The following is a 22,907-nucleotide window of genomic DNA, read 5'->3' as shown; positions in this document are numbered from 1 at the left end:
AAACAGTTGAGGCTTGGATATTGAATTACAGGAGGCTTGGGGGGGGGGGGGGGGGGGGTCTGTTTGCCAATGGGATTAGTGTATTGTGGGATTGTGGAAGGAATGGGTGGTTGAGCCACTGGTCAGGAAGCTTCTCCACTGACACTGTCCCAGCATCATCACACAAGGCCATCTGTGAGAGATGCCAGGTTAAAATCCAGCAGGATTAGAAATGCTCAAAGGGGGATGATTTACCTATCGTTGTGGCGATCTCAAACCCAACCACTGGACCATATGGCACTCCCCCGCAAAAGTGACACGGCAACATCACAAGAACACAAGCGCACTCACATGGTTCATGTACAGTGACAGCACTGATGGAAGCCGAGCTGCCTGGTATTTACCAGAACGGATAGTAAGAGAGAGGAGATAACCATCACCTCACATTCACTTGCAGAATATCACACACTGTCCCTCTCTTTCTCTCTCTCTCTCTCTCTCTCTCTCTCTCTCTCCTTCTATCTGCGTTACTCTCCCTCACCCCTCCCAATAATATACATGCTTGCACACATCACGTTAGATGATGACACAAGAGGGATAAGTGTTCTCACACTCCACTGAGAGCCGTTGAATGCTGCAGCAGTAGCACTGTTCTGATTCAACAGACCATGAGCTTCACAGAGAGCCACTACTGCACACAACGTATTTACATGCAAAACATCTGCTTTTTTGCTCTTCATATACTGTAGGGCCCCCAGGCATTGTTTTTTTCTCATCAGCCTTGTTTCTCTCAACCGATACATCCTCATTCTCACAAACCTGGAGCCACGGGGCCTAAACAATACAAGCAATGCACACACACACACACACACACACACACACACACACACACACACACACACACACACACACACACACACACACACACACACACACACACACACACACACACACACACACACACACAGCTCAGTATCCTGCGATAGAACCACTATCAGCACCTGACACCTCGAAAACAGGAAAAACGTTTCAGCAGGATCACAGATGTGTTGAGTGTTTAGGGGAGGAGCGTGTCCGAGTCTATATAACCCCGCCGGATAGATATTTCACTTCACTCCTCAGCTGGGGGATATATTGTATACTAGAAGTGCAAGAGGGAACATCTCCATCATGTCCTATTATGAGGTAAGGTCTTGCCTAATGACATGTTATTTTTCTGATATTGGCGTGCAACAGTTACTAACAAACAGTGCATGGCAGCAATATTTATAGGTACACCTGTAGATAGATAGATAGATAGATAGATAGATAGATAGATAGATAGATAGATAGATAGATAGATAGATAGATGTTTTATTTTTATTACATTATGTTTTTAAACGTATTTATGTATATGCAATTTTGCATATTACTATATGTATACAGTATATTATTTCAAATGTATTTATCTTTTTTCCCCTCTTTTTTTTGGTTACTATGTTTATAGTTATCTGACCGACATATCAACATATCCTTTATTTGAACTGAGCCAATTCACACGATTGTGCTCAGGACCCATTGTGATGGCCCTTTCCTCTCTGTCTGTAAACTACTACACTGGTTCTCAGCATGGGGTGCGGGGACCCCCAGGGGTCCTTGGGGGTCCCCAGCTACATGATTGATAGTTACTATAGGATTAGGAACCAAATGAACCCTGACAGGTCTGTAACTCGGATAGTGTGCAAATGGATTACTGGTCCATTTGTACACTCTCTCAGTTAAACTAACACTTAGGATTTTACAGCGTAGACTGGGGTCCCAGAGACAAAAACCTTTGTATCAAAATAGGGGTCCGTGGCCTCATGCAGAGCCTACTACCTTCACTTACCTCTGCCCACCCCTTTTCGTGTCCAGCACTACTATTTTGACGAGTTCAACGACACAGGCTCAGGCTCCGGTTCCGGATACCTGGACCTGGACGAGCCCTGTGAGACGGAGCAGCTGGTGACCCGTGACCTGCAGCAGGTCTTCTTGCCTGTGGTCTACGCCCTCATCTTTACCCTGGGTATCACCGGCAATGGCCTGGTGGTCATGGTGCTGGGCTGCCAGCGCAGGTTAGGACGTTGTGTTATGTAACAGGATTTGACTATTTTACTCTGGTTTTGTCGTTCCTGGATTAGTTTTATTTTATTTTTTTACCAGTAAACCTGTGTGTGATGTTGAGAAATGGATGGTACGACTACTGATGGCGAGTTAGACAGATGTTTTATTTTTACTTTTTATTATACTGTACAGAACAGTACAGAGAGAGAGAAGACAGAAGTCTGCTTGCGATTCGTAATGCAATAATCGCAACTTAGTCGCATCCCTTATAAAACATAACTGATTTTCAAGTGAGTTGGGTAGTTAGTTTGAAAATAAGTTTTTTTTAAAGCTTTTTTTCTTTTCTTTTTTTAACCCATTAAGACCAGGAAAGCGCCTGTGACATTTTAAGATTTATTTGGCCGTGCTATGAGCTTGTAGATCTGCTATTTTTGAAAAAAATCTTTGAATATATAAAATGTTTTGAGCATTAGGATTTAGGGAAAATGTATTAATCGGCCTCAGGTCTTTGAAAGCAGGTTTTTAAGAATTCTTGCCTATAATGACGTGCCAAAATAGGGACGGCAGGTTTAATGTGCTTAACCAGCTGCACCTCCAGGCCACTGTTGTGATTTAACTATGAGTGTGTATGTGTGTATACAGGTCCAAATGCAGCCTGACAGACCGGTACCGTCTGCACCTCTCAGCCGCCGACCTCCTGTTTGTCCTGGCGCTGCCGTTCTGGGCCGTGGATGCAGCGCTGGCCGACTGGAGCTTTGGCTCGGTGACGTGTGTCTGCGTCCATGTCATCTACACGGTCAACCTGTACTGCAGCGTGCTCATCCTGGCCTTCATCAGCCTGGATCGCTACCTGGCCGTGGTCCGAGCCACTGGCACTAAGACCAGTGGTCTGAGGCAGCTACTGGCCCACAAGCTGGTCTATGTGGGTGAGTGTCTCCCAGCCTCTCTCAGTGCGTGTCTCTCTGTCGTTCAGTGTCTCTTTCTCTTTCTTTCTTTCTTTCTTTCTTTCTTTGTCTCTCTCTCTCTCTCTCTCTCTCTCTTTCTCCCTCTGTTTTCTCCTCTCATCTATCCACACTTCTTCCTCCTCAAAACCTTTGTGCTTGTATCTCCCTCTCTGTCTCTCGCCACTGTCGCAAACATTGCTTGCTCAGGGTGGGACAATGTCGGGTCTCTGCTCTATAAAGTGTCTTGAGACAATTTGTTGAATTGAATTGAAAACACACAGTTCCTCATCTTCCTCTCATTCAATCTCCTCCTCCTCTTTCCCCATGGATGCATCCTTCATCCCTACGTTCTGAACTCAGTGATCTTAAGTGACCTTGTCGTTTCCTCCCCTACTATACATTCCCATTTCTCACACCTTTTTTCTCTCCCCCTCCCTCCAGGCGCCTGGTTGCCAGCCGGTCTGCTGGCGGTACCCGACCTCATATTTGCCCGGACCACGACAGCGGGGGAGGGGACGACCGTGTGCCAGCGCCTCTACCCGGAGAACAACGGACCCGTCTGGGTCGCGGTGTTCCATCTCCAGCTGGTGCTGTCGGGCCTGGTGATCCCCGGTCTGGTTCTGCTGGTGTGTTACTGCATCATCGTCTCCAGGCTGACCCGGGGCCCCCTGGGGGGTCAGAGGCAGAAGCGCCGGGCCGTCCGGACCACCGTGGCCTTGGTCCTCTGCTTCTTCTTGTGCTGGCTGCCTTACGGAGCGGGCATCTCCGTGGACGCCCTGATGCGCCTGGAGGTCCTGCCCAGGCACTGCAGCCTGGAATCCATACTGGAGGTGTGGCTGGCCGTGACTGAGCCAATGGCCTACGCACACTGCTGCCTGAACCCACTGTTGTACGCCTTCCTGGGAGCAGGTTTTAAAACCTCCGCCCGCAGAGCACTAGCTCTAAGTCGCGCCTCCAGCCTGAAGGTTCTACCCAGGAGACGTGCCGGGGCATCCACCACTACAGAATCAGAGTCTTCCAGTTTACACTCCAGCTAACTGTGTGTGTGTGTGTGTGTGTGTGTGTGTGTGTGTGTGTGTGTGTGTGTGTGTGTGTGTGTGTGTGTGTGTGTGTGTGTGTGTGTGTGTGTGTGTGTGTGTGTGCGTGCGTGCGTGTGCGTGTGCGTGTGCGTACGTGTGTGCGTGTGCATGCGTGTGCGTGTGTGTGCGTGTGTGTGTGTGTGTGTGTGTGCGTGCGTGCATGTGCATGTGTGCATGTGTGTAAGGATGTTTATCCCAAGGTGTCTGAGAGAGTGAGGAACAGTCTGCTGGCCCATGACTCGTCTTCACCCTCATAGTCAAGTTTATAATGTAAATATTTTGTATTTTCAAGGATGCTACCCCCATAGCTGTCTATTGTTGAAGATGTTTTTAATAAAAAAAAGTGAAAACACCTATTTTGTTTACTTCTTTTGCAATAACTTGCTCACTTCCTCAGTGAAATGTGTTTCCGTTAGAGATGTTACTTCCTGCTCCGATTCCGATACCCACAACTCGGTGGATACCGAGTACCGATCCGATACCAATGCCTAAATATAGGAATAAATAACAATTCCATTAATAATTGCTAAAGTGCAGCCACATGTTAGTAAAATAAGAAGTACAGTAAGAGCATAAAACCGTTGTGCAACATCAACTAAAGCATTCAAAATACAAAATAATTGTTTACCGTAAAGGAAATATCATCAAGTGATAAATTACGTGGTATTGGACTAGCATAGACTGGCATACTCACAGATACCGATACCAGTACCTTAGGCAGTATCGGCAGCTTTTCCGATAAACGGTATCGGTATCGCAACAACTCTAGTTTCCGCCCCCTTTCTGTTTTGGTGTGGTACATTTGACACCTGGATAAAATATCATTCCAGCCTTCTGAAATGACTTTTAACTATGACCACCTCTCTGTCAGACAAGATTAATTTTTTCCAGTCCTATGACATTACACGACACACTGTGAAGAGTAGCAAGAAAATGAGAAGCGTTGCATCACAAGTAATGCCTGTAATCTCCCTTCCGTCGGCTCACAAATAAGTGCACAGTAAAACCCTCAGTGTTCATTTAACTGTCTGAGAACCACAAATGTAACCATTTGGTTACAATGTAACCAAATGTAACCATTTGGTTACATTTGTACACCCTCAGAGTTACAAAAGGATATATTAGCACTGGGTATTTCACTGTGTGGTATCAATACAATTTCACTCAATCTTCAGCACACCCTGAGGTTTGGGCAAATTGTTTATTTACTTGACTGGCCACATAATACTTGTTTTACCCTAGGTGTGGCATATTGTAGAGATATGAGCATTTAAATTGAACTTTGACGTGGGGAAACACGTCTCTAGAAATGTGCTCTTGTGTGTTTTCCCTTATCAACTTTATCATCGCCCTCTCGCCATGATTCAGAATCACACACAGTCACTACTGGTATCCACTGATCCAGAGAATGCACTTGTTATGTTTTTCTGAAAAGGCATCTAATGAAACCTTCTGGTGTTTTCTGACTTGTGACACGTCTTGGGGCAGGTGTGTGTGAGTCAGTGCAACGGAGGCCTCCTATTGTGTGTGTGTGTGTGTGTGTGTGTGTGTGTGTGTGTGTGTGTGTGTGTGTGTGTGCGCACGCGCGCGTGTGTGTGCGTGTGTGTGTGTGTGTGTAATAGATTTATGACATGTTGGTGGTATAGGACTCAGCTGCATATTATGCAGTTGAGTGAGGAGGTGTGAGCTCAAGGGGAGAAGGGGGGAGGGGGGGTCACTAAGTCCATTTTCCCAGCATCTTATACGCACGGGCTACAAACACTGAGCCTACTTCCACCTGGAAGTGAGACAAACATAAGCTGGAAGTTTACTGTGTCCCCGTTTCCTGGAGCAGAGTGGGAGGATAAAGAGGAAAGAAAGAAAGACAAAGAGAGAAAACAATACAACTAAAGAAGGCTTCAATGAAGGCTTCAATCTGTAACCCTGCATGTAGACGTTTGTATTACCTTAACGCAGTCCCGTCCTGTTTACATGTCATACACATAACAATGACAGCACTGCGCTGAGTACATGAGTCTGATGAACTTATCTGACTCACCACACATAAACTCGTAAACTCATCACACATAAACCCATCAGTGCCACATGGAGATCAAATGTTCAGCATGCATACAGCACCCATGCACAGGCACACCTACAGTGCACACATATCCCTGCTATTTATACTGCATTCAAAACAGGAAGGACTTCCTCCCGCTCATTTTAGGAAAAACAAACAGCTATGGCCTGACAAACACAACCTGGTGAACAGTTTGGTAAAATTATATATAGATATAGCTGGATTTAAAGTTAATAGGCATCATTTGTACTTCTTTGACATGGGTCAGAATTCAAGCCCAGTGACTTTGGTTCAGGGGATTAGGACACAGCAAGATTGTGGTGAATATGATGTTTTAACTTCTTCTAAAGTGTTCCTTTTGTTTTCTTTTTTACTGTTTTGCTTTATTTTGCATTTTTTCTTTTTGTCCGCACTTGTTGAGACTCTATGATAGGCCCACCGCTGCAATGTGACGATAAAAAAACATTGAACCTTGAACCTAAAGCAATATAGTATGTCTAAAGATTTGCAGGCAGTGCAAGACATACAATAGACAGTACATTATGAACACCACTTCAAACTGTGACATCCAAACACTACACACCAGTGTGTTTCCAGCATTCATCAGTGTCTTGCAACAATGGAGTAAAATACTAGTCGACAGAGTGTTAATTCAATAAATCCCAAATGAGACAAGTGTGAGAACAATACTGTAGTAGGCTTACAACAGGGGAAAAGACACTTGATAATAACCAGTCTCTCTGCAGTCTGTACCTCCCTACTGTCCACTCAATTCAGCTTGCAATCCTCTTCTATTCCTTATCTTCTTCCACCCCTATTTCATTTGATCTGACGCCATCTCTCCTTTCCTCTCTCTTCTCTCCCCTTCTGGCACCAATAAAGTGGCTCTTTGGTGCCTTCTGCATGCATGTGGGTCTGTGGGCATGGTAGTACTGTGCTGTGTGTACTGTGTCCTGTGTGTGTGGGGATGCTAATGATAATTTATAAAATATGTTAGTGGTTCCACATGGGAGAGTAGCTTACTTACACACACATGCACCTACCAATGGCCTAGTTTATATTTAGTTGTATGATGGTGTCTCTCGTTTCATTAGTTAGTCACTTTCAATGAGCGACACTGTCGTGCGACAAAGTATACATGAGCAGTAACGTGGTTGCGTCTTAGTGCTACCCATTCCACTCCACACTGTCTCTTTGTTTTGAGGCAGCTCTGCTTTATTAGATGCTACAGTGGATAAGAGGCTGGGAAAACAATTAAGGGAATAACGAGGAGTCGGACATGACATGACATGCAAATCATGACCCATACTTGAACCCAGATCATTACAACCTGTGTACGTGCTGCGTGTTTACCTGCTGTAAGATTACAATCGAGTTGCTCCACTGGAACAGTTAGGGGTTCAGTGCATTGCTCAGGGGCTCTTGACTTGTTGAGGCAGGGGAGAGTGTTTGTCATCTACTTCCTCCCCTTAGATTTTCCCAAGCGCTGACGAACATGTTGAACCAGTGAACTTCCACTCAGAAGCCATTGCTTCTTGGACTGGCTACTGCAACCCCTGGCCTATACTGAGTCTGGATGTACGTGGGTGGGTGGCTGTGGCTGTGTGTGTGTGTGTGTGTGTGTGTGTGTGTGTGTGTGTGTGTGTGTGTGTGTGTGTGTGTGTGTGTGTGTGTGTGTGTGTGTGTGTGTGTGTGTGTGTGTGTGTGTGTGTGTGTGTGTGTGTGTGTGTGTGTATGTGTGTTTGTTTGAAACATCGCAGATGGCCAGGTTCTATGTCAGAATCAGATGGAGAACGGCTGAACTTCCTGCTGCTTAACAATTGTGGGAACACCAGAGATCAGGACAGATCAAGACAGAGAGAGAGAGAGAGAGAGAGAGAGAGAGAGAGAGAGACATGGTCCGTATCCAAATGGCCTACAACAACTTCCTGCTCTCTTCCTGGTGGGTGAATACAATGTGACAGGTGAAACCAATAGCCTGTCGGGGGGTTTATTTGTATTGCTCTCAGCAGATGGATAAGTAGTGGGATGAGAAAGCAGGTGGTCTCACCTCTAGACAGTATTGCTCTGACCCCAACACCATTTCAGACTGGGTCTGAGAGAGAGAGAGAGAGAGAGAGAGAGAGAGAGAGAGAGAGAGAGAGAGAGAGAGAGAGAGAGAGAGAGAGAGAGAGAGAGAGAGAGAGAGAGAGAGAGAGAAAAATCATTGTTCTGCTGAAAAAGAGCCACAGTTATCATCATACAGCCACAGACACATGAAGATCAAACGCTGTGATTTTAAAAGCCGCATGGCTGACAGATGACCTCAGAAAATCCTGTGGAATGAATTCTTATTGAGAATTTGGAGGACAGTTAGTTCAGGTTCAATTTGTAAAAACAAAAGCAAAGGGGTGTTGGGGAGGGGGGCATTAATTATAATACTGGATATAAAAATATTCAGCTTCACTGTTCTACCGCGGTTCTTGTGGCTTGGTGTCATGGCATCAGCAAACAAATCAGTCAACTCCATATATGGGCACAAAAGGGGGCATGCCCATATATGGGCATATACTGATGACATCAGGGATCTCCATATATGGGCCTTAAAGGGACAAGGACTGACAGATACAGAGATCTCCATATATGGGCATAATTGAGACAAAGACTGACAGATACAGAGATCTCCATATATGGGCATATCAGTCAGATCACCGGTGCGACATAGGTGTGAGGGCCGCGTAGCAGCCTGAACTCTAGGTGTGAAGGCCCGAACCTCGAGTCTAATATTTTAATTGTGCAATAAAAAGTACACACTTATACACATATTCATTGTCTCCGCCAGGAGACTATTGTTTTCGTTCTCGTCCTTCCGTGTGTCCACCGAGCTAACATTGGTCAAGCTTCATGTGACACGCAGAGCCGGTCCACCCTATACGCACACTACGCAGGTTGCGTAGGGCCCCCGGCCCCGCCTAGCCGCGTCTTTTTTTTTCTCTTTCGTCTTTTTTTACCCGCGTCTTTTTTCGCCACCGCCCTTCCCCTTTCCTGTATCCTGCTTAGGGCCCCTGTGGAGTCTAAACCGGCACTGGTGACACGTGACAATATGTTGAAAGGGTGTGCTTTGATTGGCTAGCGAGACGCATGACGAAATAGAGCCCTATAAATAGGTGTCAATTCAAAACATTGTTTACATGTTTTGAAGTGACATCAGTGCCATCAGCCAAGCTAACATTGGACATGTTAGCTTGGCTGATTGAACATGTCAGCCAAGCTAACATGTTCTAATCCTTAGATGGTCTAATCTAAGAATCAGAACATTCCTAGAAAACTATGGTTAAAGATAGGGTAAGTGATTTCCTTTGGTTAAAATAGCACAGGTCTGCTGGCGGAGACTTGTGCTCCGAGGAGCACATTTTCTAGTATTCATATTCATATCTGTATATTGATGTTGTTTAATATTTTTTCCATCTTTGAGTTGTCTTGGCACAATAATACTCCTCACATTGTTAGGGATTTAAAATGGTTTGAAATTGATATTGTCCTGAACCAATCCATTGCCTTGCTGGTGCAGCCCTTATTTTTTAACTCTATGGTGCAGCCCCATTGGCCTCCATCCAAGGTTCAAGAAGGTTAATGTATTGTTACATCTGATCTTGTGTACTGATACTCAATAATAAAAAGTATTTTGTCATGGCTCCTCAGACAGTACCTGCTATCTGTAGGCTAAAAGAGACATCCAACGAGATGTACTTTTAAGCAGCAATATCCATCTCTCTCTTAGTAAGACTGTTATCCAGATGTTCATTACAGTATTATGGGACCATGATACACCAGTTCACTTCGTCTCAGTGATAAACAGCAGCCTCCAGTGGTTTCCCAAGGTAACTACACTATGCAATTCCGTTCTACCCTAGATTGTAAAAAATGGTCCACCCCCCTATGGTCCACCCATGACCCACCCTACAGATTTCAGCAAGACGTCACGTGGGTACTGAAAAAAAGTGTTTCTGTTATTTTTCACAATAACAGAAGTAGTAGAAGATGTCTGATATAAACTTGAACGAGGCACTGGCACGCACAAAATGCACAATATGTTAAATGGTTTCTCCCAAATGCACACAGTCGGAAGTGTATCGCGGGAAAGTGGATTGGCATAATACCAGTGGTGGAAGAAGTACTCACATCTTGTACTTAAGTAAAAGTACCAATACCACAATTTAGAAATACTCTTTTACAAATAAAAGTCTGGTACTTAAAATAATAAAATACTTCAGTAAAAGTACAAAAGTATTTGCATTAAAATATACTTAAGTACTGAAAGTAAAAGTACTCCTTTTGCAGAATGTCCCAGTTCACAAGTTTCCAAAATGCTTTGAAAATAGCAGATCTACAAGCTCACAACACGTTGTGACCTTGTAGATCGGCTATTTTCAAATAGCCTAAGAATGGATAGGGCTGAAGCGGTTAATGCATGTTTTGTAATAATAATACAAATCTATTAACTAACTAACTAACTAACTAAAGTTGTAAAATAATAGTAGTGGAGCGAAAAGTAGCCTACAATATTTGCCTCTGAGATGTAGTGGAGTAGAAGTAAAATTAGAAACACTCCAGTAAAGTAAAAAATCCTCAAAAGTGTACTTAAGCACAGTACTTGAGTAAATGTACTTAGTTGCTTTACACCACTGCGTAATACTGCCTAGCCTCATAGGATTGGTTGGAATCACCAACTGTGTTTGCATGAACACGAAGCTACCAGACCCCATTGGTTAACAGCGGCGCGCCAAACGTCACGTGGTGTCGGTTTTCGCGCGAAACATTGTGTTCCTTCCCCCTCCCACAACGTGCAGTGCAAGAGGAAGACCGGGATACGTGCTGTAGAGAAAGTATCTCAACATTTTATACCTTTTATATTTAAGTTGTTGACTATTTCAGCATGGATCTGAACACACAGACGGTAGACAACGCGGGGCAAATGGTGAAAGACGAGCTGGGCGAGAAATGCCAGAAGTTATTCCAGGCTTTCTTGGAGGAGTAAGTGTAAAAATTGCGTGTTATTGTTCTCTGTGCGGGCTCAGGCTGCATCATGGTGGCATGCTCACCAGTACAATTATTCACTTAATTTAACTCTGCGCGTGGACAAATGTAAGTTAATGTAACCAAATGTGGGTCCATTTTGTTACATTTGTACACGTTCAGAGTTACAAATTCATAGATGAACACACTGAGGAGTCTATTGTATGCACACAATGCAGGCCTGCCAACATCCACGGGGGGGGGGGGGGGGGGGTCTGGGTCTGGCGATCAGAGATGTAATTTCATGTGTTCTGGTGTTTTATTAGGCTTGCTTTTAGCATTGGAAAATGATGGGTACATTTTGAAATGTTATCCATTAAAACGCGAAAAGTAGGCCTATAGAAAATTCGTTTGACTGAAGCAGTTTAAGACCCTTTTATTTTTTTGAAACATTTGTTTATTGGTTTTTGACAGAAGCATTTCTAGCATACATATCAAAAATACATGTCATTGTATTGCCCCATGTATAGCCCAATGAAGAGAGAGTTACATAGTCTTATTTGTTATTTGTGATACCAAATCAAGGAGAAATAAAGGAAAATTTACATTCAAGGAGATGTGGTTGAAATCAAGGGAATCAAGGAGGGTTGGCAGCCCTGACACAATGTTCCATTATGTGCGTCCAGGTTCCAGACAGGGGATGGGGAGGTGAAGTATGTCCGGGAGGCAGAGGAGCTGATCAGGCCAGAGAGGAACACTCTGCTCGTCAGCTTTACCGACCTGGAGTGTTTTAACCAGGAGCTGGCCACAACCATCCAGGAGGAGTTCTACAGGTAACTTTGGGTGGACTAAAAAAATATCAGCTATCATAGCCTGGCCTATATTGTGTATTAAGGATTTATTTTGTACTCATATGTCTTACATATTAATGCAATATGCCTTATACATTCAGCTCTAAAGGCATCTCAACCTGCTCTGCATGTAAAGTTTCTTGACGTACAGTAACTGTTTATACACACACACACACACACACACACACACACACACACACACACACACACACACACACACACACACACACACACACACACACACACACAGCACAAGAGTGTCTGCCATTGATTTTATAGTTAAAACATTAATAATGGTGATACGTTTTAAAGGACAGGTTCTCAAATGTCCCTAAATTCACAATAAATAATGTAATAGATGTGTGCCAGCCAGCTATTATATTTAATGGTGAATAAATCAATGGATGCATCATAGACTCCAGATTGACCAGCTGTAGATGAATAACAGGAATCGATGTCTCTGTTTTCAGAATTTACCCGTTTCTTTGTTTGTCGGTGCGCAACTTTGCTCGAGATCATGGGAATGTTCCTCTTAACAAAGAATTCTACGTTGCCATCGAGGACCTGCCTACCAGACACAAGTAAGATAAACTTAAAGTCATGCTTATCGTAATGGGCATGTGTGACTTTATATAGCTACAGTAATATGCCCTCATATAACTATGATTCCGAATGCTTTTGTGGCATAAGAGATTTGTAAGATTATAACGGTGTAAGTATACCCTTCCCAAGCAGCAGCCTAATTAAAGCATGTTAATTATGAAGTTGTTAAACATAAGTTTAATACTCTGAAGGAAAACAATTATGTACTGAATTGGATCAATACATTATTTTTAGAACAACACAAAACAAGTGTCTGGTAACAATGGGTTGATCATGTGATCTTTTGCGTGTGTGATTGACAGGATCCGCGAGCTGTCATCTCTGCGTATCGGCACCCTGGTGAGGATCAGTGGCCAGGTGGTGCGGACACACCCAGTGCACCCTGAACTGGTGAGACACATCTGTACCCTGAATAGATCCATGATAATCCTAAACCCTAATCCATACATACCCTGTAGTATGACGGAGTCGCTTGCCAAAAAGAATCAATCTACAAGCTAGCGATGCGTTGTTAGCTTTTAGATAAGTCCTTTTTGGCAAGTGACACACCTGTGATGGAGTATAAATTAAGCGTAGGCGTTTATGTTGACTGGTTAACCTGGTGTTTTTTTTCTTTCTTTTTAATTAACAGAAAGAGCAATATTTAACCTTAATTGTCGAATGTTTAAGCATGTTGATTGTTCTAATCATGTACTTGACTTGAGACCATTTTTCAAATAGTACATTTTTTTACATTTTGGACAAAATAGCCAATTTTACATCGAGGTGCCCAAATGTCCTTGGCAGGCCTTGGCAAATGTTGCCTGTGGTTTCTTACCATGCCAGATTGCCAGTATACTGACTCATTGTTGCTTGTGCAGGTGAGCGGGTGTTTCATGTGCATGGACTGCCAGGGGATCATCAAAGATGTACCTCAGCAGTTCAAATACTCCCCACCCACCGTCTGCAGGAACCCCGTCTGCAACAACCGCTCTCGTTTCCACCTTGACACACACAAGTCCAAGTTCATCGACTTCCAGAAGGTAGGGGAGTGATAGAGTGTGTGTCTGTTTGAACAGAGTGGAACTTTGTGTTTTGTCTTGTTTTTGTATCTGTTTTGAGAGAGAGGATGTACTCCCATAACTACTTAAATCCTATTCTTAGTTGACAGAGACTTTTTTTTTGGCAGACTGTTCGCTCCAGAATAGTTTTAAGATAATTAAATAGCTGTGTATAGTAGTTCTGATGCTGGATTTCCTATTACACTGTGTGTGTGTGTGTGTGTGTGTGTGTGTGTGTGTGTGTGTGTGTGTGTGTGTGTGTGTGTGTGTGTGTGTGTGTGTGTGTGTTCTTAGCGATTATTCTAGCAATTACTTTTTCAATGAACTAGATTCCAATCACAGTGCAATATATTATCTGAAGCAAAAAACTTTGTGCAATTTTTTTAATTTTATTTCTTTTGTGTGCTGTAGAAATGATGAGTTTCACATGTCTCTTCTCTGACTGAAAAGCAATGGAGAGAACTACAACAACTCTGATCTCAGCATTGACACTGATTAGCGCACATTTGCTAGATTTTTTTTTTTTTAAACGGTAATGGAAATGGAGGGAATCAGCTAGCTCTATGTCCATTAATATTGATACAAAATGCTATAATTTCCATTATCTTTGCTACTAAGGGAATAAGCTAGCCAGTATCGCGTGTGTGTGTGTGTGTGTGTGTGTAATGTTGCATTTGATTAGTGATTCCAGGTTCGTGTGTGTGTGTGTGTGTGTGTGTGTGTGTGTGTGTGTGTGTGTGTGTGTGTGTGTGTGTGTGTGTGTGTGTGTGTGTGTGTGTGTGTGTGTGTGTGTGTGTGTGTGTGTTAGCGTATGGTTGCACGCAAAGGTACACAGACATGAGTTGGCACATATAGAGAACTGCTCCATCATAAAGACTTACATATTATATATATATTATAAATAGAACAACTGTTTAATAATGCAGTATATTAACCTTGTGTATGGGTGTGTTGGTTTTGTGCAGGTGCGTATCCAGGAGACCCAGGCGGAGCTGCCCCGTGGTTCCATCCCTCGCTCCCTGGAGATCATCCTGAGGGCGGAGGCAGTGGAGACGGCGCAGGCCGGAGACCGATGCGACTTCACTGGAACCCTCATTGTGGTTCCCGACGTGTCGCAACTCAGCACCCCTGGTACGGCCTCACTGCTTGGAGTTAATGGGTTGAAATTCACTTGCACAAGAAGATTGAAAGAGAAAGCAGTCAGGGAAAATGTCAATTTTCTTGATAACAAATAAATGAGGAGTGTGTGTGTGTGAGTGAAGCAACTGAATGGTGATAGTACTGTTTTGCAACGTTTGGTAGAATTCATTTTTTATTTACAATAAATGTGCAATACATGCAAACAAAGCAGACATATGAACAGACTAATAAGTAAGTGTGTGTGCGTGTGTGCGTGCAGGTGTGCGCGCAGAGACCAGTTCCCGTGTTGCAGGAGGTGGACAGGGTTTCGAGACCGAGGGTCTGAGAGGTCTGAAGGCCCTGGGGGTCAGAGAACTGTCCTACAGACTGGCCTTCCTGGCCTGTAGTGTGGCCCCTACCAACCCACGGGTATGACACGCACACACACACACACACACACACACACACACACACACACACACACACACACACACGCAGAGAGGGGGTTGAGCTTGTTTATTATTTTTGTTCCTGTGGATTGCCATATTGTTTCCCCTAATCATGATGATGATAATCCTTTATTTATATGCCACCTTTCTTGACAAGGTTGCAAAGACTTTACAAAGAAATGTAATCGAAAAAGATAAAAAACAACTGTAGAATAAACCTAATGCAAAGGGGTTGGGGACCATATTATGTGCATGTTCTAAAGACAGTAAAGCAAGCGCAAAGCAATTTTATATTAATGTTTTACCCTTTGTGAAAAAACGAAACAAAAACAAAATACTGGTTTTCAAAAAGAGCTTACTGAGCAGGCTCACCTGAGCTCCTCAGGCAGGCTTTTCCAAAGCCTGGGGGCTTTGATCTGAAAGGCCACGAATAGTCACTAACCTGGACCTAGATACAACCAATAAAACAGAGTGTCTGTGTCTGAGGATTTCTGCTGCCACATGAGGGAGTAGAAGCTAGGTGAAAGACCATGAAGAGCTATGAAGACCACGCCAGGCACTTGTGACTTTTAAACACATTTTATAAGCGTAAAATATGTACCTTTTTGACGTGCACTCACTGGACAAGGGTAGTGTTTTGTCAATGGCTGTAAAATAAGTAATGAAGGAAAAAAGGAAAAAGAGGCAAATGTTTTGATGAATTTAGTATGTTTTGTATTCGGAAAAAAAATCTGAACTGAGACTGTAAACGACTGGGAAAAAAATAAACTAAACTAAAAAAGACAAACAACCCCCCATGTACATTCAAGCATTCCAAATGTATCTGAACATCCTGCAGGTTTCCCATAGGTGTTTGTGTGTTGTTTATTGAATTGCAGTTTGGCGGCAAGGAGCTGCGTGAGGAGGAACAGACGGCAGAGAGCATTAAGAGCCAGATGTCTGTGAAAGAGTGGGAGAAGGTGTTTGAGATGAGCCAGGATAAGAACCTCTACCACAACCTGTGTACCAGCCTCTTCCCTACCATACATGGTACGGCCAAAGATGCATCGCCATGCAGCCATCTTAAGATGCAAAAAACTGTTTTGCAGTGACAGATCATAGTGCAATATCTACAGCAAAAACCTTTGTGCATTCTGGAAGTAGTGTGCTATTTTTTATTTTTTGAATGTGCAGTAGAAATGATGAGTTTCACATGTCTCTTCTCTGACTGAAAATCAATGGAGAGAACTACAACAACTCTGATCTCAGTATTGACACAGATCAGCGCACATTTGAGATATATATATATATATATGTGTGTGTGACATAGGTTACTGATAAATGTCCACTGGAAATGGAGAGAATCAGCTAGCTCTATGTCCATTAATATATATTATGTTTCATTGAATTGTATTCACATGGTCCGAGATTATTAAAGCTAATACACGCTCATGAATATGTCTCTACAAAAATAGTAGGTTGTCTACCACGTTTGTAGCGATAAAACATTCTTTATTTGTGGTCGTGTATGCTCCACAGTCTGTCATAGCGTATGTGTGTTTTTTTAATATTGCTGACATCTATGTGCAGGTAATGATGAGGTGAAGCGCGGCGTCCTGCTGATGCTGTTTGGAGGCGTTCCAAAGACAACCATGGAGAGAACGTCACTCAGAGGTGACATCAACGTCTGCATTGTAGGAGACCCCAGCACGGCCAAGAGCCAGTTCCTCAAGTACGACACACTCACACGCACACACTCTGTATTGTGGAACTATAGGCCAGTCTGTTCACTCCCAGCACCTGCATTCAGGCATTGCGTCATCTTTCATCTTTCATCCCATACCCACACACAACTTCAGTTGTCTGATTAATAGTCACTATCAAAGGCTATGTCTTGTATGGAGGAACCTGAAAATGAATTAACTTGGACAATTTCATTGCTCAAGCACGGGTACATCATTTTATTTACATGCATGTTGGGGTCTGCTTAATGGGAGTGACTTTGAAACTGTCCCATAACAATTTAAATGACAAACTGAAGACTTATGATTTATGCTTTTAGACACCCTGTATCGAAAGTGATCATGGTTTGTGTTGTCGCCAGGTCATTGATACTACAGGAACATTGAACTGAAAGTCATTCCCGTGTTTGTTGGAATCTGTTTCCAGTCAAACCCTGTAACATTCGGACAATTATATTTCTGAAGACAATTATATTTTCAGAAATTTGTAAATTTCAGTTAATATTTTGACATGCACAGATGGTATAAACTGGTTGGTGCTGTGGTGGGTGATAACCGGGGAACATAGATAGGCGTCTTGCTGAATGAAGACTCAGGTCTAAATGAGTTAACGGCTACCTGCAGTTACCTATCATCTCTGAAACTGTCTAACCTTGGTATTGGCAAAATTGACCAATATGATTTTATTTAACAAGGTAGCTTCTAGTTGGTTATCATTGCAATATTTGACAATAAATGGGCACAACAAACTTCCAGCTGCAAAATAACATTCTTCAACATTTGACAAATGAAAGTGTTATAGTTACAATAATACAGCATTTCTAGCGATGTATGCATGATGATAGTAATACTGTCTCTGTGTTGTGTCCAGGCATGTGGAGGAGTTCAGCCCCAGAGCGGTGTACACCAGCGGCAAGGCCAGCAGCGCCGCTGGTCTGACGGCAGCAGTCGTCCGAGACGAGGAATCCCACGAGTTTGTCATCGAGGCTGGAGCGCTCATGCTGGCCGACAACGTGAGTTTTCCACCATAAAAATGCCTTCTTGCAAACAGTTTTGCAATATCTACAGCAAAAACCTTTGTGCATTCTGGAAGTAGTGTGCTATTTCTTCTTTTTTTTTTTTAATGTGCAGTAGAAATGATGAGCTTCACATGTCTCTTCTCTGACAAAATCAATGGAGAGAACTCCAGCAGAACTCTGATCTCAGCATCGACATCAGCGCACATTTACTAAATGTATTGTTTATTTACTTGTGAAAACGTATTTTAATTGGCACTATGGTTACTGAGAAGTGTGTGTGTGTGCTGCAAAACCAAATTGCACTACATTATTGGATTCTATTATACAAAATAATAATACTGAGGGTTAGATGTTGAAAGTGAGTAGTCAACATTTTTTTTTATCGATTTAGTTTCATTAACTGGTGTGTGTGTGTGTGTGTGTGTGTGTGTGTGTGTGTGTGTGTGTGTGTGTGTGTGTGTGTGTGTGTGTGTGTGTGTGTGTGTGTGTGTGTGTGTGTGTGTGTGTGTGTGTGTGTGTGTGTGTGTGTGTGTGTGTGTGTGTGTGTGTGTGTGTCCAGGGTGTGTGTTGTATCGATGAGTTTGACAAGATGGAGGTCAGGGACCAGGTGGCCATCCATGAAGCCATGGAGCAGCAGACAATCAGCATCACAAAGGCTGGAGTCAGGGTAAGCTTCATGGCTTTAAAAGTTAATTTATTATTCAGTGATGCAACTCCAGATGCTTAACAAACACTTTGTTGTGTATATCATGTTCACTGACCTTTCACTATTGTTAATTATCTTAGTTTCCTTTGTACTTACTTTTACATATCTTTTATCTATATCTGTCTATCTAAACAAGGTTTCTTTTCAGAAGAAATATTTCGTAGTCCGAAAGCGCTTTATTCTGTTTCTGTATGATCGACGCGTGCTAGTCTAACACCTGAGGTTCGAACCCGGGTTCCCGGGCTCCCACATGGGAAACCCGCTAGGGCAAGGGGGACTCATTTGGCTCTTGGGCTTCAGGCTGAGCTACACTGCTACACAAGGAACACAATTAGAGTATTTATATGTTTTCCTACTCATTTGCCATCTTCAGGCCACACTGAATGCCCGTACCTCCATCCTGGCTGCGGCCAACCCCATCGGCGGGCGCTACGACCGCAGCAAGAGTCTAAAGCAAAACATCAACCTTTCTGCGCCTATTATGAGCCGCTTTGACCTCTTCTTCATACTGGTGGATGACTGCAATGAGGTACGTGTTTGTGTGCACTTCACCACTTAAGCTTTTACCGTTTTAGCTCGTACGGTGTAGCGTAACCATTATTGCGTGGATGAAATTGTATATATATTTATCTTTCCTTTGAATTCCAGTATAAAATGAAAGTCTTAAAAAGTTGCATAATTAAAACAAAAAAAACATTGACCAGTCCATCACCTTACCTCGATCATAACACACCACTATGGAAAGTTTCAGCCCAATCCAACATGAGATGTGGGCGTGAAATGTATAGCATGCATACATACATACATATACACATGCATACAGACACAGTAACATGCACATACAGTGTACAGACAGGCCGACAACTTCAACTTTATAATAGATTTGTTGGAGAAATGGATGTGTGTGTGTGTCTGCTAGCATACAATGTTATAGGTTATGTTTTGTGTTCAAATCTTAAATGTATTATTTTAGGTTACGGACTACGCCATCGCCAGGCGTATTGTGGACCTGCACTCCCGTTTGGATGAATCTGTGGACAGAATGTATTCTCTTGATGAGATACGCAGATATCTGCTCTTTGCCCGTCAGTTCAAACCCAAGGTAAGTGTGTGTACAAGTTTACATGATACAATATCTGGAAAGAAAGTGTTGATATTAAAATGTTGCTCATGACCTCCCTCCATCTGTAGATCTCCGGCGAATCAGAGGAGTTCATCGTGGAGCAGTACAAGCGTCTCCGCCAGCGCGACAGTGCAGGGGGTGTGTCCAAGTCATCCTGGCGAATCACGGTGCGGCAGCTAGAGAGCATGATCCGCCTGTCGGAGGGTATGGCCCGCATGCACTGCTGTGATGAGGTATGTGAAGAAAGACTAGTGGTGCTGATATGTTCAGATATTAAGTGCACACCAAGTTTGAGCAACAGATGCTCAAACTTAAAAAATCTAAATTGTGATTTACATGAGGATTAACTTCTATGGCTTGTATTCATAGTTCTTTTTCACTGAAGTACCACAATATTCATTGTCATTTTTCAATGTTTTTTATGTTCCGTCTTTGTTAATGTTTACGCCTACTTTATGTAATTTTTGTATTCTAGGCAATTTTAATATAGGATATTGCTTGTCCTGTCTGATCTGCTGCTGCTGAAATGTGCTTCAAAACAGAAGTTTGACTTCACCGTGTGAAGAAGAGGGACAGTTGCCAAAATGGCTTCAGCATTACTTCCATCCTTGTCTGATCTGTACGTTGTGGTTCCAGGTTCAACCCAAACACGTGAAGGAAGCCTTCCGTCTGTTGAACAAATCCATCATCAGAGTGGAGACGCCAGACATCAACCTGGAAGCAGAGGATGACATGGAGGCAGAGGTGGAGGAGACTGGTAGGCACACACACACACACACACACACACACACACACACACACACACACACACACACACACACACACACACACACACACACACACACACACACACACACACACACACACACACACACACACACACCAAACAACTGTTGTTGAACATTGGAACATTATCAAATTTGGAACATTATCAAATTATATTACTATACTTTCAAAAGGAAAAATTGAAATAATTTTGAAAATGTTTGAAAATATGGAAGTGACTATAACGATTATGTAAAAACATAATTTCGACTATCTGAAATAATTGCAGTTAGGCGATTATGTAATTGTGACAGGCCTAGAGACAATACAGATGCCAATATTTGTTGACAAGACACAAATGACTACTAACGAGATGTGATAAACACAATATGCACCAGGACGACATAATCCTTCCTCGACTTGCAAAATCAGTCCGACAACCATCCTCTTTTCAACGTTTAGGACCCGTCGTCTCCAACGGAGTGAACGGCCACGCCAACGGACATGTCAACGGAGTGAACGGCAACGCTGACGGCCCTGTCAATGGCCACGCCGAGCCGGGCACCCAGCCCAAGCCATCTCTCCGTCTGTCATTCACAGACTACCGTCGCATCTCCAACCTGCTGGTGCTGCATCTCCGCAGGGCAGAGGATGGTGAGTTGCACCATGCCCCCTTCTCCCCATTGAGTTGTAAAGCCTGAGTTATACTTGGTTGCACATTGTGTCCCGCACCTAAAATAGACGATCTACAAGCTCACAATGCGTTGCAGCAGCAGGATGCGTTGAGCTTGTAGATTGTCAGTGCATGACACCGGTGAGCAACTAGGAATAACTCAGGCTTAATATCACTCTGACAAGTTGCTGTAGTTGTCACAAATACGTTTCACCATCTGCTTTTTACCAACTTGTGTGTGTCTCGTGTGTGCATAGCTGACGAAGAGGAGGATCTGAAGAAGAGTGCTGTGGTGAACTGGTACTTGAAGGAGATAGAGTCGGAGATCGACTCTGAGGAGGAGCTTGTCAACAAGAAGGCGTTGATAGAGAAGGTCATCCACAGACTGGTGCACTATGTAAGTACATTGTCTCCTGACGGTGTGTAATATACATAGTCATGGTACTGCTTTTTATTATCATTATTGTGTTTTTAGGGTTACAGCTTCCTAAACCGTTCTGAATATTGTACTCAATGGGTACAGTTGTATGATCTAATTTATGAGCCATTAGCAATTTCACATTAATCCGTTGTCTGTCTTAATCACAAACGTTAAACCATAGCATGTTTCCCCTTTTTAATGTTGCTTCAAATTGAGATATTCTAACATCCATAGTAACTACTGCTGCATCTGTGTTCTTCTACTTCTTGTAGGATCACATTCTGATAGAATTGTCTCAGTCTGGGCTGAAGGGAACTCGGACTGAGAGTCCAGAAGATGAGGTGGTTCTGGTTGTGAACCCTAACTTCTCCCTTGAGTAGTAGAATAAACTCGTAAACATACCAAGGATTTGTCACGCACTGAAGTCACAGCTAAGTGTTGTAAAGCGTCCTGCAGAAGTGGTTCAGACGCATTGAGGCCCTTACAGTACATCATTGAATGAATACGAGACAAGTCTTGTAAATACATTTCCATATATGATTTTATTGAATGCCGATATGTACTGTAGCAATTGGAATACATAATACTGGCATTTGAGATCTTTTTTATATTTGGTTCTTGAGTTAATCCTTTCTCCCATATAGAGGTCAGACTATGCCCACTTTCATTTTTAAACAAAGATATTTTGTTTTAGTCACACTGACTTGTAAATATGCTGCTTTTATTTCTTCTACATGTGGGTTAGTTTTTGTCTGACATTTTTGGATGTCAGTGACTCCACCACTTTGGAATTAAGTACAGATGGGTAATACAGGAGTAGAATAACTCAACTGTTGTGTGGGTTCTTAAACTGCATTAGAGATTGGATTCTCCACCCAATGAGCATTTTGTGAACATGCTCTGTTCTCTCTGAGTTGGTTTCATTACCAAGTTGTACAGGTTTTTGTGGCTTCGCTTGCCTCCCTGTGTACTTAGATGTGCTTTGCCTGTTTTATTTGTTTAATAAAGTACATTTTATTAAAAACTAGTTTGTGTCTATATTTGCCTGCTGGTTTATGGTACATCTACTTTAATGTACACTGATATATAATGGTATTTGTAGCGAACGTTCAGAGCATACGTGCCAGCATTAGCCATAAATGGACACCACCACAGGGTAAACCGTGGCAGGATGCCCGGAAACCCATAAAGGGGGATAAATGATCTATTCAATCCTGACCAAGTGACCTATTCAATCCCACCTCCCCATATATGAAGATCCCCACATATGGAGACAACC

At 43.0% G+C, this 22,907-nt stretch overlaps 2 protein-coding genes across 2 annotated transcripts; both read left to right on the top strand.

The window, feature by feature from the left end:
* The first annotated feature begins 1,044 nt into the window (after positions 1 to 1,044).
* Positions 1,045 to 4,419, top strand: LOC311046183 (C-X-C chemokine receptor type 4-like). Its single transcript, XM_084058362.1, has 4 exons — positions 1,045 to 1,164; positions 1,873 to 2,072; positions 2,704 to 2,987; positions 3,447 to 4,419. The coding sequence occupies exons 1-4, from the start codon at positions 1,150 to 1,152 to the stop codon at positions 4,040 to 4,042; spliced, it is 1,095 nt and encodes a 364-aa protein (XP_083914488.1). The 5' UTR covers positions 1,045 to 1,149; the 3' UTR covers positions 4,043 to 4,419.
* Positions 4,420 to 10,967: 6,548 nt separating this feature from the next.
* Positions 10,968 to 22,666, top strand: mcm6 (minichromosome maintenance complex component 6). The gene is made up of 18 exons (XM_084058351.1): positions 10,968 to 11,156; positions 11,825 to 11,971; positions 12,460 to 12,570; positions 12,895 to 12,982; positions 13,453 to 13,614; positions 14,598 to 14,763; positions 15,032 to 15,180; positions 16,079 to 16,229; positions 16,770 to 16,911; positions 17,793 to 17,934; positions 18,500 to 18,607; positions 19,020 to 19,175; positions 19,620 to 19,748; positions 19,838 to 20,002; positions 20,406 to 20,526; positions 20,997 to 21,188; positions 21,465 to 21,604; positions 21,901 to 22,666. The coding sequence occupies exons 1-18, from the start codon at positions 11,059 to 11,061 to the stop codon at positions 22,006 to 22,008; spliced, it is 2,475 nt and encodes an 824-aa protein (XP_083914477.1). The 5' UTR covers positions 10,968 to 11,058; the 3' UTR covers positions 22,009 to 22,666.
* The last annotated feature ends 241 nt before the right edge of the window (positions 22,667 to 22,907 follow it).

The sequence above is a fragment of the Gymnoscopelus microlampas genome, assembly GCF_963454915.1.
Source record: "Gymnoscopelus microlampas genome assembly, chromosome: 5".
NCBI lineage: Eukaryota > Metazoa > Chordata > Actinopteri > Myctophiformes > Myctophidae > Gymnoscopelus > Gymnoscopelus microlampas.
Note: the sequence above shows the minus strand (reverse complement) of the source record. Positions and strands in the feature narration are given on the sequence as shown.

Excerpts from the sequence above, each read along its gene's own strand:
- LOC311046183 (XM_084058362.1), top strand. Across the intron at positions 2,073-2,703 it reads GTGCTGGGCTGCCAGCGCAG|GTCCAAATGCAGCCTGACAG; the intron begins GTTAGGACGTTG and ends GTGTGTATACAG. Across the intron at positions 2,988-3,446 it reads CCACAAGCTGGTCTATGTGG|GCGCCTGGTTGCCAGCCGGT; the intron begins GTGAGTGTCTCC and ends CCCTCCCTCCAG.
- mcm6 (XM_084058351.1), top strand. The coding sequence starts at position 11,059 with ATGGATCTGAACACACAGACGGTAGACAACGCGGGGCAAATGGTGAAA. Across the intron at positions 11,157-11,824 it reads TTCCAGGCTTTCTTGGAGGA|GTTCCAGACAGGGGATGGGG; the intron begins GTAAGTGTAAAA and ends ATGTGCGTCCAG. Across the intron at positions 12,983-13,452 it reads ACCCAGTGCACCCTGAACTG|GTGAGCGGGTGTTTCATGTG; the intron begins GTGAGACACATC and ends TTGCTTGTGCAG.